This window comes from Nilaparvata lugens, chromosome 2 (assembly GCF_014356525.2).
Source record: "Nilaparvata lugens isolate BPH chromosome 2, ASM1435652v1, whole genome shotgun sequence".
Classification (NCBI taxonomy): Eukaryota; Metazoa; Arthropoda; class Insecta; order Hemiptera; family Delphacidae; genus Nilaparvata; species Nilaparvata lugens.
Window position 1 is genome coordinate 67,569,759 of NC_052505.1, and position 16,238 is coordinate 67,585,996.

Consider the following 16,238-nt stretch of genomic DNA (forward strand, 5'->3'; position numbering starts at 1 on the left):
AGCAGATTTTGGGAAAATAAATATCACTCACTTATCACCAGTGGTGAAAGTGGCGATTATTTTTATAGTTTTCATGATTATTTCTGTTGTTTTATGAAAAATGTTTTTCTTACATCGATTATGTCCAAAAATTGAATATCTTCTATTATTTCATAATGATATATTCATAATTGAGTTAATATAAAAATTACAGAAATCACAGAACTCATAGAAGAAAAACACTTGAAATTTTACAATTTGAATTTGAGATATTCCGGCGAATGTGTCACATTTTGCGATCAGGCTAGACTCTAGCCTAGCTATGCTGAGTCTAGCCTGATCGAGAAAGGTGACTCAGTAATTTGTATGTTTTTAGACTTGAAATTTGAATCGATAAAGTGATTGAACATGGCCTACTTTTTGGATGTATTCTATCAAAGGTCAAAATTTAAGTCTAAAAATATACAAATACTGAGTTACCTTTCTCGATTTGTTTTGACCTACTTCTATCAAAATTCGGAAAAAACAGTTTTGATCGTAGATTGTATGATATAAAATATTAATAAGATGTACTATAATTGCAGCCAAAGAGGAGAGTTACAGCTCAACGCTTGAAGCGAACTTGTCGCCTGGCGAGTCGTGTAGCGCTGAGCTGACGCCTGCCAGTGAACTGCGGCTGGCCGACGCAATCGCCAACCAATCGTCACCTCAATCCTATCGCCAGCTCGGCAACAACCCATTCGAACAGGAGGACTACCCGCGCTCAAACAACCCATTCGACGACGATGATGATGCCGATGATTACGACAAGAATCTCAACCCGTTTGCAAGCTAGTCACAACATAACCAACTCATAGAATTAATGTCGAAAAGTATTGAACCAAATTGCAATTGATATAAAAAATACATTTATATATTCGTTATAATCATTTATATATTTACAACAAACAATAATTGTTATAATTTTATCATTGTAGAGTTTATAGTTTTTTTTATTAAAAATATTTATTGAGTTTTGCTTTACTTTTCATTGAATGAGTTGTATATGTTCAGGCCAGTTTCTTTGTTTAGTAGTTTCAGTTTTCCATTGTCCGCTGCATAGTGCTGAGAAGGAGATTTTGTCACATTATTTCATCCGCCCTACTTGAGCCATCCCTTCCGCTCTAGGCGAGCCGTCCGGGGCTCAGCTCAGTTGCAAAACACATCTCATTGTCGAAAGATCATTGTTTTTCATTTGGATAGTTGATCCATAATTAGCAACTCCTATTTGTTTAATTTGTTATTTTTGAATATATCATCGTGGGAAATTCGTCCCATTATTATTGTAAATATAATATATTCGTTTCGTGTAGTAATTGACTAATAACTTGTGCTTGTGTTTGTGAAAATATATTGAGAGTAAAAGCCAACGCCCTAAATCGTTTGAAATACTTAGAGTGAAATATATATCCAGTCAGTACAAATGTTTGAGGAATAAGTACCACAGGAGCGGATCATACACCATCTCAGTATAATATCGATTTGTTTTCACCCATCTGTCTCTTTCATATTCCTTATTCCAATTTACCACCTGAAACCTTGTTTGTAACAAATCGGTATATCATTACGTCATAGCTTGGATTGGGGAAAGTGATTTTTCTATTTGTGTTCCTGGGTCTAAATACTGGTGTGCTGAATTGGATATATGAATGTGTTTGTTCGTATGATCGTATCATATAGTACAACCTAAAAAAAACAGAAGCAAAAGGCCTATGGATTCGTAGTTTTTTGTAACAGTATATTTTATTACCATTGAGGTTGGATGATTTATTTTTGGTTGCAGTAAAGTTGAGCAATAAGTATGTCTGTGAAAAGCTCACTTTCTATTTTCATGATATTTTTTTCAAATCTGTATAATTTGACCAGAACACATTTCTGAACAGTTTGATTTTATTTTCTGTTTTTGTCTTTTAAAAAAATGTGTTTGTTCGTTTGATGTAAGTAGACAAAAATATGGGTTTACCTGGTGTCTCCATGCATGATTAAATACAATTTTTCTGAGTGTGATGCCCACATGATTTCCAGCCTGGGTAATGAGAGAAGAGTGGACAGCTCAAGGTGAGTTCCAAACCACCGAGGAGCGATTTTTCAAACTCGAACGATATTTAGAGGAGTTTGCTCTTTAAGAGACCAATGGGAGTGGCAGGTGTATGGAACTTGGATTATCTTATCAAAAGCTTGTCAGCGCGACCACGAAACAAACTGCTTCCTCAACTTTTAACCTTATTTCACTAAAACAGAGTAATAATTATTAATTATCAAGGTAAACATACTGTCGAACTCAATTGTTTTCTGGTGACTAATAACTCTGTGACCCTAGTATGTTGAATGGAAATTGTACAGTCGGGACGCCGCGACAAAGTCTCTGTATGGCTTTGGATAGCCCCCAATCCAGGATGTTTCTCTTGGCGTGCCGACTATATTATTTCCAAGTTACATTTCCAAGTTCTTTCTAAAAAATCTAGACTTCTCTGTTTCGCTCAAGCAATATTAGGTTTGGAACACAAAGAAAAATAACTAGAAAATTTCATTATTTTAAATATATTTCTCATAATATAACACTTTCACTTCTAAATTAAACTCTGTATTTAGAAAATATAATAAAACTATTATTGCTGATTTGTGATTATCACAGCTTTTCACAGTCACTTATACAAGTAATCACATTATGGATGAATAAATGCAGATTGATAATTATTGAAAATGATAAACTGATTGATGAGTTATACATTTCATAATCGATAAAACATAATATCATTGTTGTTCGATGCTACTATAACTTTCAACGTGATGTAATCTATGCATTGTGATAATCAAACTTGAAACTTTCAAGTTTAAAGAATCATGAAAATTGAAAATATTATGCACTAAAATGAAATTCAGAAGATTACAAATTTTCTTCACTTGGTCTAAATTGCAACTTCTGAGTTCCATTGTAGTGCATGCATTTTTGGCATGAACTTTTTATGAATCTTCACAAAATAAGTAGGCATAGAAAGTTCAGTATCACTAATTGACTATTGAATAGATTGGAAGCTGAAAGATTCATTACCTACATTTACAATTTTATTTAATAAATTGCCTATTCTATGTTGAAATATTTTGGGAGCACCACGTGTGCACGTGTTCATATTATGTATAAACACTACTATTTTCTAAATTAAGTAAAAAAGCCTATAATAATCTTTTATGAAATTACTGGGATTCAGATATCAAATTATAATATGTATTCAGATAAAAACTTATATCCAAACTATCTTATAACTTATCAATATCAGATATATCTTATCTATTCAGATATAGATTCAGATATAAACTAATATATATTTTCTCATCTACTAGTCGCCTTATTAAGTCTGAAAAGACTAAGATAACAATAATATACTTATCTCCAACGATTATCAAGCTAAGTAGCAATAGCATACGATTATGTTGAATAACAATAATTTTTATCGAGTTCCATCATACTGTTTTCAATAAATTCTCTGATGAATGGAAGACTTTATCCGAACATAACGTTGCAATATTTCGGGGTCTTCAAAACTGGAAACGCTGTGGAAATGAAAAATTTCTAATTAGTGTTTGTAGTCCAGTCAATATAGACATAAAAAAGGGGGTGTGCTTGCAATTTATATTGTAGTTCTGATTTTTTAATATATTATTGAGTATATAAGAGAAGTCAAGAACCAATCTCTTCATGCAAAATTTCCTTGTGCTAGATACAGAGTGGCCCAAAAACCTCGTATTTTCGGCTCATTTTCCAGTTTTCAGCTATTTCTGCTAAATCTCGTAATCGGAAAGAAAAACTTGCTCCCGCCTTTTTTCTAAGATTATGAAATTCTGAATAAAATGAGATCATTCGGAACTCTCTATCTCCAATGAGTACTGAGTTATGATTTTTCAAAAATTAGTGAAATTTGAAGAAAAGATCAATTTTGATGAATTTTAGTTTTTGATCAACAATATCTTCCGATTGTTACCATTTAGATGTATAATTCAAAATACCTCTGGGCGTATTATTTATTGGAGTGGGTAGAGCGGGATAATTTTCACATCCTCACTAGATTTGGGAATTTCATCAGAAGTATTTCAAAAGACAAGCAGCTTTGAATATAGAAATTGGCCATTTTTAGTGTATTGGAATATGGGCTTTAGTAACAAAAATTTTTCCACTTTTCGACCGAATTTGACTTATAATGCATGATCTTGGACCGCCTTGACGAGCCGAGAAGAATGGAGTGTAGTATGATGAAATCTGAGCATTGTGTCAAAAATTATAAGTGTTTGAAATTTTGATCCTTGAGGTGTCCTTAAGCGCGCCTCTCCACTAGGAAATACTGAAATGAAGTGCATCTAACGGGTGATTCTCATAGAACATGATCTCATGAACTTATGTCATTGTGCGAATTATCAATGTGAAGTCGATGTAGTTGGTGATGAGATGATGGTTAAAGCTGAAAATTAGGTGTTTTTCACAATACAAGGAGCATTGTTGTCAGGTGTACCTGGAAATCTATATGAGGTAGAGCGCTCTACCTGATCTCAGATTGTAGAGCACAAAAATACGCCCAGAGGTATTTCGAATTATACATCTAAATGGTAACAATCGGAAGATATTGTTGATCAAAAACTAAAATTCATCAAAATTGATCTTTTCTTCAAATTTCACTCATTTTTGAAAAATCATAACTCAGTACTCATTGGAGATAGAGAGTTCCGAATGATCTCATTTTATTCAGAATTTCATAATCTAGAAAAAAGGCGGGAGCAAGTTTTTCTTTCCGATTACGAGATTTAGCAGAAATAGCTGAAAACTGAAAAATGAGCCGAAAATACGAGGTTTTTGGGCCACTCTGTATCTAGCACAAGGAAATTTTGCATGAAGAGATTGGTTCTGGACTTCTCTTATATACTCAAATAATATATTAAAAAATCAGAACTACAATATAAATTGCATGCACCAATGTATATAATGACTGGACTATTGAGGAAACGACGAATCTGTTTATATTCTTGTATATCTATGGCTTAGATTTCTATGGGAAAGATAAAGTTATAAGAAACAAAATACAGTAATCCTATTTCTACGATAAACAGAATCTCTAAAAAGAGGTGCGTGATTCTATTTTAGTAGTCTAGATTGAACAAAACATTACTGGTACTATATAGGTAGTCTATGGAAATAGATATCTAAGAACCATGATCGCTGAGCCAACAATTTCTTGGAAATTATAGCAACAGTGAGATTTACGTTATAAAATTAGTGAAAATAACAGGACTACAGAGTTGCCAATTTTCAGTTAGCAACGCCATCTATAGTAGGCCTACCTAGATAACTGTGATCCAAGTTATTCCGTTATATCTAATATAATATTAATTGTTGATTCTTGTTAATACTGATCAACTGAAATCACTCCCATATGAATTTTATTCGTCAAGAAAATATTTTTTCTCATAAAATATTGAGATGAAATATTTTTTTAGTTCATACACGATTTAAAAACAGTGATTGATTGATTGATTATTTGCCTTTATTAGGGCGGAGTTAGGACTCCTGGTCCTCACTGCCACACAACCCTTTACAGTGCGGAGATAGAAAAAGATAGAGCTATCTGCTTTGTCTAATGCCAGACAATGATAGAATAGAATCTTTATTGCAGCAATATCTGAGGTCTTCAGATACAATACAAGTGCCAAATATATACAACATGATACAAAATACTAATATATTACATCAGTAAATTACACTATCAGTACCCTATGATAATATGTCACCTGATTTTCAACTTATAACCGAATATTCCTAGCTAATGTATAAAAATCTTCAAACCAATGTTAAACAGGTGCTGACTTTATGACGTGAATCTCACTACAGGCGAATATTATTGTGGAATATCAGGTAACCCGTGCTCCGCAAGAGTCTAATTAAAAACTTGACAAACTGAAAACTTGACCTACTAGAATCTTGAAGAATTTAAAATGGGCCTATAACCATCCTCGGTAATAAAATTAGTAGAATTGATGGTGATGTTGTGAAATCTCTCCATAATAAGAAAACAAAGATATTGTCTAATTTCACTGAAAATTAACAATAATTATCATCCTCGGTAAATTAAGAATCTATATGCAAAATTTCAAGTTAATCAGTTGAGTAGTTAATACGCGTCATACGCGTATTTCCTATCCCGTACGCGTATACGCCAATTCTTTCCTTTATTATAGATGATTGCTAAAAAATGATGACTATTGACTAAATGAATGGATTAGACCTACCTCAATCAGAGTCGTCAGCATAATCTTGTGGTTTGTATGTGCTGTAAGTGGGAATGGTGTTGTGCGTTGATGCGGTGATGAGCGCCCTGACGGCGGGCGAAGCGAGGCTGGCCGCAGTCTCGCCATCCATGTTATGTATGGTGGGGTCGGCACCCGCACTCAACAGCAATGCCACTATTTCGCAATGGCCGCGGCTTGATGCTGCGTGCAGTGCCGTCTCTCCTATTTTATTCTGCAATATTCACATTTATTTGTTGGTTAATAGTTATTTGTATATCTAGAGTGAAAAATACAGCTTTTTCTCCCTGAGGGGAAAAGTTTGATGCCCGAGGCCAAGCCGAGGGCAAAAATTTCCTTAAGAGAGAAAAAGCATTTTTACTCGTGATGTACTCAACATTTTTCCTCTACCTGCATTAAAAAAAACCGAAAATAGAATTTAAAAAACTTACGTGACCGGTAAAAATCTTTTATAAGATAACATAAAAAGTAAACAGTTCTGAGTTCTGGCAGAGCTCACTGTCGACAGCGCTATATGTCGGCAAAATTTGTAACAATAAGAGCTTCAAAACAATAATGCCCGACTCCAGATTTGTTTAGCTGTTGATAAAATATTCGTTGGCTGGTATTTTGAATAACATTAAATATTTATAAATTTGTATAGTCTACTTTAAAATAATGAGATCAAGTAAACTCAGTTTGAATACACTTGATAGTACGGTAATCAATACTATGTACCGCACAGATATATGTCCTACAATTTGCTGTAAGATAGTCACCAAATATTGGTGTTTCATGACATTATGATTACAGACATTTGTGTCTGTCTCTTCCAATCACATTATATTGTATCTGTATCTTCAAAACATATTGTATGTATATTGAAGTCAATGTAAATAGAATCAAAATGCCACTGTACCACCCGTCTGGTGTGCAATGCAAAATATATGTATACTATTTTAATTTAAGTTGTATTTTGAAATAAATAGAAATTATTATTAAACGAAATTCCATTTAAATGCTGTAAATCACCCCGAAGACTTCTGCTACTGCAAATATATTGACAACAGGGCAAACACCTAGATGGAAATTCGATGAGCGCTACTATACAGAAATTGAAATTAGAATTGCACCCGTCACGTCTCTACTCGACGTCCGTTCTGCGTGAATTGGGCGTCACTAAACTACCGTCAACGAAGATTATAAATATAACATACTTTTCCATGTTGTTTGAATGATCACTATAATACAGAATATTCATAGATTAAAATATTATAATCGCATACTTGTGACGTGATTATGTGCTTGTTTGAGATTTATTCATCTATTGGTTGGATTGCCAATCTAGAATAGGGGTTATTTTCAAAATGAATATTTTTGGGAAAATAATGCATAAGCTAATAATAACATAGAGTAACTGAAATTATACCTGAGCGTCCAGTGGAAGTTTAGGAATTGCAAGCAGTTCAGTGACGCAATCCAAATGACCTCCCAGACAAGCCCAATAGAGAGCAGTGTTGCCAACTGTGTCTAGTCCAGTCGCTGAAACACCTTGTTGCAAACATTGCTGGAGAAAATTCAAATTGCCTCTTCTTGCTGCTTCGTGTAGGGGGTTGTCAATCATCTCAGTGTGCGCTTCCACTGCAAGTAAAATAAAAGTTATTAACAAAAAATAAATAAAAAATCAACAAGTGGAGAGAACACTCTTCAACCAGCTTCAACCAAACTATACAAATCTTTGACAAGTTAAGTATTGCCGAATAATAATTGAAACAATTTGACGTACTTTAAAGCTAAATTATGTTATTGAATTTGATGAAACCGTTAATCGTGTATAAACGTATACATATGGCTGAGAAAAATTTAATCTTGAAAAGAATAAGAAGCTAGGCGCAAATTGGCCACGTCTTGAGTTTGTAAACTTGGATATAGCCTACGCGTAAAGCAAATTAAATTATATTAACTTGGATTTCAATGTGTTTTGAAATAAAATAGAGAACAGTCATATTTGTTTACCGTAATTGCTTGGAATAGCTCCAGTCTTGTTCCCACAACGAGCTTTCCACCAATTTGGATCGGAAATTTGATCAAACACGTAGAGAATATCTCCTTCTTGGAATGAAAGTTCATCTTCCTGGAAAATGATTGAATTATAATTATTATTATTTAAATCAAACTATTATGCCGTCGAGTAAGTAATATTTATCGTCACCCATTATCCAATATTTTGTTCACTTTTCTGTATGTATGTAAAATAGGCCTATTTAATGTTGAGGCATGTTGTCATAAAGCCTCGTTTTCATTACTACAGATTTAACGCAGCAACATGACTAGAGATAGAATTACGGAAACTTGTAGAAATGGGAACGATCTACAACATTTAAACTAGGCCGTTTCTCAGCAACAATTGCGCCAGAACAATATGCCGCAAAACAAATGTTGCAGTTTCGCATTTCGCTTATTTTTACTCATATTTTTTTCTCAAATTGTATCTCTCTTATGAATGAAGATAGAAAGATTCTGATTTCGGATTTGGATCCAGCACCCTCAAATACAAAATGTGTAAATCAAATTTCCGAAAATACAAAACAAATTAGGGGGTTTTGGTTACTTCTATATTTTTTTTAGTGCTCAAGGTTACTAGAGGTAGCGTCTACATTAGTGCTAAGTTAGCTTCTACGTTGTTATTGCACCCAAAATGGAAATGGAAACAATAGGTAAGGTAAAAATCGCTCAACGAGCTGGCACAGCTCACCGTGTTGTTATGATAGTACAAATTGCCAGAATGGAAACTAGGCACTTGCTACTTAAACTGATACTGGTGTTGCGTGTAGATTCCAGCACAGAAGGGGTAGCCTGACAAAGTAAGTTAGTCCTTTTGACCACAAAAGTTATATCACTTTCAAGGAGTTTCTAAACTCTTATATTCTTCTAAACAGAGTGATCCAAAAATAAATATTTATTTTTCTGAACAGATATAGTAAGTTTCTAAAAATGTAATGCGTGTGATTCCACGGCTAATTCTATAGCTTGGAATTTGGCAAATCACAATTTTTGAGCAATCTAGACCTGGTCCAGTCAATATTCTTATCATAAAGTGCAATATTATAATGTGATCCAAACTAAGTAGATATTTGCTCTAGTAAATAATAAGATATATTTTATAATATTAGAATGTTATATGAATAAGCTTTTACTCGAATTATTCTAACTTGATAAGGTTTCATAACAAAATTCTCTATTAAAAAGCAGATAGATTCTTCGGCAAATAGGAGCCAGTAAATTGAAGAAAGGCAAGTCTTCTTACTCTCTGAGCCGTATAATTGTAGAGTGCACGAACCACTTTCACTTGTCCTGAAATAAAAAAATTAAATTTTATTAGACATTTATATTAAATAGGTAAAAATACAACAGTCATTATCAATATTATTACTTACTTTTCTAAGTACATTGGCTTTACAAAAAGCGAGAGGGTTCACATAAAAAAAACTTATTTTTAATAATGATAACACTGTTTCTATTGCCTTTTACAGAGGTGGTATCATCTTTTGTCAGGTGAGCAGCCCCAAGATGCTAGGTCTGAGGCTATATTACTTTGCTCTGAATCAAGACATAGGTCTCAAGGCGGCGACGCGTCTTTAGACGCTCGTACCTTAGAAGATGCGTCGCTACAGCCGTAGACGGCAAAACCTATAAATTCATTAAATTCGATGAGTCATTGGATTTTTATTTTGTATAAACACGTTATGGCGGGAAATTGATAAGAAGTGTTGGCTACTATAATGCTTCTACGATTTATGTCTAATGAATTTATAGGTTATGTGCTCTAGACGCGGTGGCTCTAATCACGCGTCTTGAGATGCCGCTAATGCTTAGTCCACACTTGGCCCAGTAAGCTGGCCTAGCCTCGCCCAGCCTGCAATTTAACTAGTGCACAATGATGGCCAGCGTTGGCAAACCACCCATTCACATTAGCGTTGGCCGATGTTGCCCTTTGTTGGGCCAATTTTTAGATACACATTGTAGACAATTCCTCGATCCTAGAACCGTGGTGAAGACATCAAAAGTAAGTAAGCGGCATAAGTATTTGCACCACAAAAAGAAGTAGCGCTCTTTAAAGGTGGTCATTAACGACAGCACAAGTGTGTTGAGCATGTGCGTATACACATGTTTGTCATACATGTTGTGTGATCAGCAAAGGCAAAATTTTTGATGTTAGGTTTTTGATCTTCGATTTATGGCCGGGACACATACATCCGCACCAAGCCTGCGCCGCGGCACGGCCGTGTAACGGACGTACTACGGCGAGTGAGAAAACAAATGCTTTCAAACGTATAGGGACACATACTACCGCATCACGTCAGCACCGTCACCGCGTTTGTTGCCCGAGCCGTCACCGACTAGTTCAGTTTACTTTTTGACGGAGACGGTGCGGGCTCTTTTTACATAGAGAGTGAAAAACTTATTGATGAGATACGGAATTTTCCAGTTTTTTATGATCAAAGTGATGAGAAATATGGTTGAACAGAAAATGAGTTAAACCAAAAGTAAAAGTATAACCAAATAATAAGTTAAGCCAAAGGTATGATAGACATAATATAATAAATAATAAAATAAACAACAAAAGTATAAAAGAAGGAACCCGTGACTGTGTCTTAAATTTAAAATTTAAAACTACGTTTAGATACATAATTCAGAAGATAGCAATTTTATTGCTGATATATATTTCCGATACATGACTGATTGTGGTATTGTTACGCATCCAGCACTATGATTCTCATCGTCTATAGGTAATTAGTTGAAAAATATAAATTTAAATCGGATGTAACAAGCTTTAATAGTGTTATATTATTAACAATAGTTTAACACATTCGTAAATCAGAACACAGTAGCACTACAGAACTGAGACACTGCTGCCGCTCGGATATGTGTGTTCTCCCACCATCATCACCGTGTCGCGGACGTAGCTCGGTCGTACCTCGGCACAGGCTCGGTGCGGTTATATGTGTCCCGAGCTTTATTGTTGTTCAATAAATCTTGGCTGCTCTATACATTTTTTGTATCAATAAAATTTGTAGTTTTTCAGTAGTTTGTTCATTGTTATTGGTGTTTATTTCATGTTAGAAGCTGCTGTTAAACAGCTGTTTTTCGTTCAAAGCTGTTAGGGTTCATCCTTAACAGGAAGCTTTCATGGGGCGAGCACATTGAGGCAGTCTGCTCCAGGTTGAGCAGGGTGGTTTTCCTACTGAGAGGTCTTAAATACAGTGTGTCACCTCATTATCTTAAACTTTGTTATTTTGGTTTATTTAGAGCTTGATTTTGTATGGCCTTCCCCTCTGGGGTGGAACCACAGATGTCGTCCGAGTCTTTCGTCTCCACAAGAGGGCCTTGAGGATTATTTGTGGGGCTAATATATTAGCCCACTGTCACCCAATCTTTATTAAAGAGAGGATCCTCACCGTCTTCTCCCTCTATGTTCTTCATACTCTTTGCAGAACACATGCAAACGTAGGGTTGCTATCGTGACCCGACAGAGCTTCCACTCGTATGAGACTAGGGGGAGACTAAGGCTGGATGTACCCTACCAGAGGCTGAGCAGAACCCGGACTGGTCTGACCCATATGTCTAACAGCCTCTATTACAGGCTGCTCCTGTTGGACAGGGATCTGCTTGCTATGCGGTTTCGAGGGGTTCTGAAGAGCTTGATGACGGATCTCCCTCTGTACTCGCTCCGTGAGTTCTATATGTTGGAGAGCAGTGTGGTAAGTGCTTATTTTCTTATTTGATTTCCGCCTTAGGGCAGCTGTTTCTCTCACTTTTTCTTGACGTGTTCCAGTGGGCTTCACTTTAGTGATCACTTTCGTGGACCTAATTTATCAAAATCAAAGCCTGTCGCGTGAATGATTTTTTTGTATACAAACTCAACACACTTGTCTTGTCCTCCTTAGTGGACACCGTCGCTTTTAAGATGCAATTTCTTAAAGTCGTTTAAGTCAAGTTTTGTATACAAAGAATAAATTTTGGAAATTTGAGTTTGAGGTACACAAATTTAACAATTATAATTTCTTTGATTGCCAATGAATTACAATCAGAGAAGGTTACCTATTTACAAAAATTTATACTAAAGCTGTGTTTAAACCAAACTTAATAACTTTGAATTTATTGTAATAGTGATAGACTATTATCTATATGATATCTATGTGATTTTTATCTATAAAGAAGAATCGTACTCTCCAAGAAGGTGGTCATGTGCCGGCTATTCACCTTATTTCGCATGCGTATTTGAGATGTGATTTGAGATGGATTATTTTTGCGGCATAGACACGAGGCTTGTTTTATTCCTGTAGCCTACTGCTGCATACCCATTTAGTTAATTAGTTTGGGTTTAGGAAATTAACAAGCCAAACGCCAAGTTAGCCCCTAGTGAAACCTGGAGTAAGTTGCGTTTAGCATTGATGAGGGTGACTAAATTTTAGGGCTCGGGGCAACGTTACAAGTGTTGACACCATGGATCCAGAAGCGATCCATAGAATCCTTATAGATTATATTAGATTGAACATAACTTATCATGTAGGCTACATGATGACATGTGTTTGTCAACTTCCGTTCAATCTAATAAAATCTAAAAGGATTAAGTTATAAACAAAATGTTAATAGCTTTGGTGTAAACCAAGCATTATGTAAACTTTTCGCCGAAAGAAAGTTTTGAACAATCAGGGAGTGTTCCAAGTTAAGACAATACATTTTCAAATAATTGACAACAGACACAAAGGTCGTCAAGGACTAGATTACATTTACCTGGTTTAGGTTTTAATTTTGGTGGATTCATTCTTGATCTGATTTCATACTTTTCTACCACTAGGAAAGTAAGAAAATAACAAGTTAATAAAGTAGATAATAAATAACCTCAACTTTAAAATTAGTTGAACGTCACAAATTTATTGTTTACGTCACATTTATTTATTTACATGTCTCAGCTGGCTATCAGCTGCAGGACTGGAAAAATTCTACTTCCTGAAGTTTGACTGTTAAAAAATATTACCGAAAACACACATGAAATGTGCGTAAAGTATTTCAATTATTTGTGTTTATTATATGAAATAATCAACAACTTTTGAATAAAATGGATGTTTCTCCGTTCAAGAGCTGAAACTAAACCTCTCTTTCCATCTTTAAAACCCAATCGAACAGAACCTTTTTGTTTATATTCATGCACTAGACCAAAGACCTTAAAGATGCACCTTATCTCTTTAATGTCTTTGCACTAGACAGTTTGAAATTTTGCAGTACTGAAGCTCTCCCCAAAGAGAAAGAGAAAAGAAGTTCTAGAAGGCACTGACTATAAACATAAACAGATGATTTTTGTATGCAGATGCAGACTACCAAAAACATAAACAAAGATATCAAAGCAAATTCAACATAATTGATGGCACAAGTCGTAATTGCCTGTGAATAATTTGATAATAGGTATATTGTGAATTTATTGTAATAGTAATAGTTTCAGTGTGTTCAATTGTCATCTATAAAGAAGAATCGTACACTCCAAGAAGTGGTGCCGGCTATTTACCGCGCATGCGTATTTCTGATTTGAGATGGATTATTTTTGCGGCATAGTCACGAGGCTTGTGTTATTCCTGTACTGCTGCATACCCATTTAGTTTAGGTTTAGGAAATTAACAATCCAAACGCTAAGTTAGTCCCTAGTGAGACCTGGAGTGAGTTGCGTTTAGCATTGGTGAGGGTGACTGAATTTTAGGGCTCGGGGCAACCTTTCAAGTGTTGACACCATGGATCCAGAAGCTTTCTTAGACCTGGCTAACCAGGTAACAAAACTGAAAATGTTTCCCTATTTCGATATTGCCCACAGTGTTCTATGTGCACTACATGTCCGGGAGGATCTTGGACCAGGTAAGAGAATACAATACTTGACAGTAACTATTAGTAAAACATATTAAGACTACCGTGCAAGCAAGCCCCGGGATATATATATGGGCAGACTGAGCATTTGCCCAGGGCGCCAAATTATTTAAAGCGCAAATAAGAAATAATGAAAATAATTTACAGAATCAAAATACTCACTAAAAATATCTGACATAATACAGGCTACCGGAAATGCAAAATTTAAATATTAAAAAACATTGGAATTATAAGTAGGCCTATATATCTCATGAACTATTAGTTTTTGAAAATCTAACTGATAAGATTTGAATACCATACTGTTTGCTCTTGTTCAAAAAGGACCACAGAAAGTGGTCATACCACAAGCTGCGAACAAGCTTTATGCCTCCTAGCCTAATGACATTAGAAGTGAAATTGAAAATGAATGTTTGCACTTAAATGTATGGAGAACAGGAAGAACTTGGTGGAATTCATGAAGTGTTTGAATAAATTTAAGTTTACCTTCTCAAATCTTGAAGTAACTGTTATTTAAGCAGAGAAATCACCAACTGCTCTGGAGAGAGAGGATTTTCCGATTTCAATCGTCTGAAGAATGTTAAGAGGTCTACAGTTTTGTGTTTGAAAGACGTGATCTTGTTATCTCTCGTTATTCACTTCATAAGATATAAGTAACATAGATTATTTGCTTTCATTATAGTAATAAAGGGAGCGCTAGTAAAACATTTGCCCAAGGCGCCATGCACGCAGGGCTGCATGCAAGTTAGCCTTCTCCGTAATAGTTTAATCTGTGGATCAAACTGATCTATTAACTGTTATTATTATTAGGCTAGGCACACACCTGTTAGTCAAGACAAGACTAGTCACATTTATTCACGATACTTCACATTGTTGCTTAACTCACACTGATTAGTCATTGCAATTAGTGTGCCTAGGCCTAGCCTAATATTATCACTACTGTATTTTTATTACTCTATTAATAAGGTAACTATTCATTCTTTTTGTAACTTATTTGGTTGCTTGAAACTATATATCATCATAATAATAACCTATAATTATAGTAAGATCCAGGTTATTATGGCAGTAAAGAAATATAGAACAACGTTGCCGATTCTCTGCGTTGCCACTGTCTTCTATAGAGGACAACTGATATCGGTATGATATCAACCTGGAGTTGTTCCTATAGGAACCTGGATGGTTCCAGCTTGCTTTTTGCTGATGACACCACCATCATTGGTCAGGGCCAACGGCCCCGTGATGCAAAATTCGAAGCACAGGAGCTCTTTTCTGAGGCTAAGAAGTTGTTCTCCAATAACAAGCTGAAATTGAATGAGACCAAGACTCAGGGGATTGTCTGTACCCCCCTAAGTAAGTAGAACAGAGATTCTTGATGCTGATGCTGAACCTGTTTCCTTACTCGGTTTTTGTGTTGATAAAAAATTATCATGGGAGGCTCTCAGGAGTGACTTATCTGCTTCGGAAGAGCTTACTGTTGAACGCCTGTTGATGCTGTACCATGCAGTATTTGCCAGCCACATACAGTATGGCATCTTGATATGGGGACATTCGGCGCATGTGAAGGACATACTCCTGCTCCAGAAAAAGGCATTACGTGTAATGACTTTTAGCGAGTATGATGCACACTGTCAGCCCATATTCCAACTTTTAGGCATCCATACAGTTCATGGCATGTACATATTGTCATCGCTCCTACACGTCAGGAGAAACATCTGCACGTTTGCTAGAAGGGAGGAAGTGCACTCACATGGAACTCGAAGGGGGGTTGACTTGGATGTGCCGCGCGGTCGCCTGTCAAGAGTGAAGGACAGTTTTCCTGTTTTGGCGGTGCGAATTTTCAACTGCCTGCCGAACTCGGTTAGGGCACGCCCAGCCAATGTGTTCAGAAGCTCATTGTCAAAGTGGCTTGTTGGAAGGAGCTTCTACCGGTTAGAGGATTTTTCGGCGAAAGCTTTGCTGTGACGCTGCCTACAGTTTTATGTACCATGTTTAATTGACACGATCTATCCAGGAAGACCTGGCCCTGATTACGACTT

The 16,238-nt window shown here is 35.7% G+C and overlaps 3 protein-coding genes across 4 annotated transcripts in view; 2 read left to right on the forward strand and 1 right to left on the reverse strand.

Annotated features, from left to right (window-relative positions):
• Positions 1-992, forward strand: part of LOC111048241 (vacuolar protein sorting-associated protein 11 homolog) — a 43,484-nt gene extending 42,492 nt beyond the window's left edge. Inside the window, exon 21 of the mRNA XM_022334112.2 lies at positions 564-992. Within this exon, the coding sequence (XP_022189804.2) occupies positions 564-814 (251 nt within the window). The 3' untranslated portion in view covers positions 815-992. The remainder of the gene's footprint in view (positions 1-563) is intronic.
• A 1,549-nt stretch (positions 993-2,541) lies between these two features.
• On the reverse strand, positions 2,542-13,281 carry LOC111048240 (osteoclast-stimulating factor 1). Of its 2 annotated transcripts, none has more exons than XM_039422538.1 (6): positions 13,087-13,281; positions 9,596-9,642; positions 8,305-8,422; positions 7,718-7,929; positions 6,288-6,523; positions 2,542-3,570 (listed from the first exon to the last, which is right to left on the reverse strand). In XM_039422538.1, exons 1-5 carry the CDS (start codon positions 13,115-13,117, stop codon positions 6,293-6,295), a joined length of 639 nt encoding a protein of 212 aa, XP_039278472.1. In that variant the 5' UTR covers positions 13,118-13,281; the 3' UTR covers positions 2,542-3,570; positions 6,288-6,292. The 2 variants fall into 2 exon arrangements, with proteins under 2 accessions (XP_039278472.1, XP_022189803.2); XM_022334111.2 differs by having other exon boundaries at positions 6,292-6,523; positions 13,087-13,263.
• A 354-nt stretch (positions 13,282-13,635) lies between these two features.
• Positions 13,636-16,238, forward strand: part of LOC111048239 (trimeric intracellular cation channel type 1B.1) — a 30,234-nt gene continuing 27,631 nt past the window's right edge. The window contains exon 1 of the mRNA XM_022334110.2: positions 13,636-14,196. Within this exon, the coding sequence (XP_022189802.1) occupies positions 14,076-14,196 (121 nt within the window). The 5' untranslated portion in view covers positions 13,636-14,075. The remainder of the gene's footprint in view (positions 14,197-16,238) is intronic.

Bases quoted from the DNA above. Each gene is read 5' to 3' on its own strand.
- LOC111048240 (XM_039422538.1), bottom strand. From the start codon at position 13,117: ATGAATCCACCAAAATTAAAACCTAAACCAG. The intron at 8,423-9,595 runs GTAAGAAGACTT...ATCATTTTCCAG, and splicing joins ACAATTATACGGCTCAGAGA to GAAGATGAACTTTCATTCCA. The intron at 7,930-8,304 runs GTAAACAAATAT...TTTTACTTGCAG, and splicing joins AGCTATTCCAAGCAATTACG to TGGAAGCGCACACTGAGATG.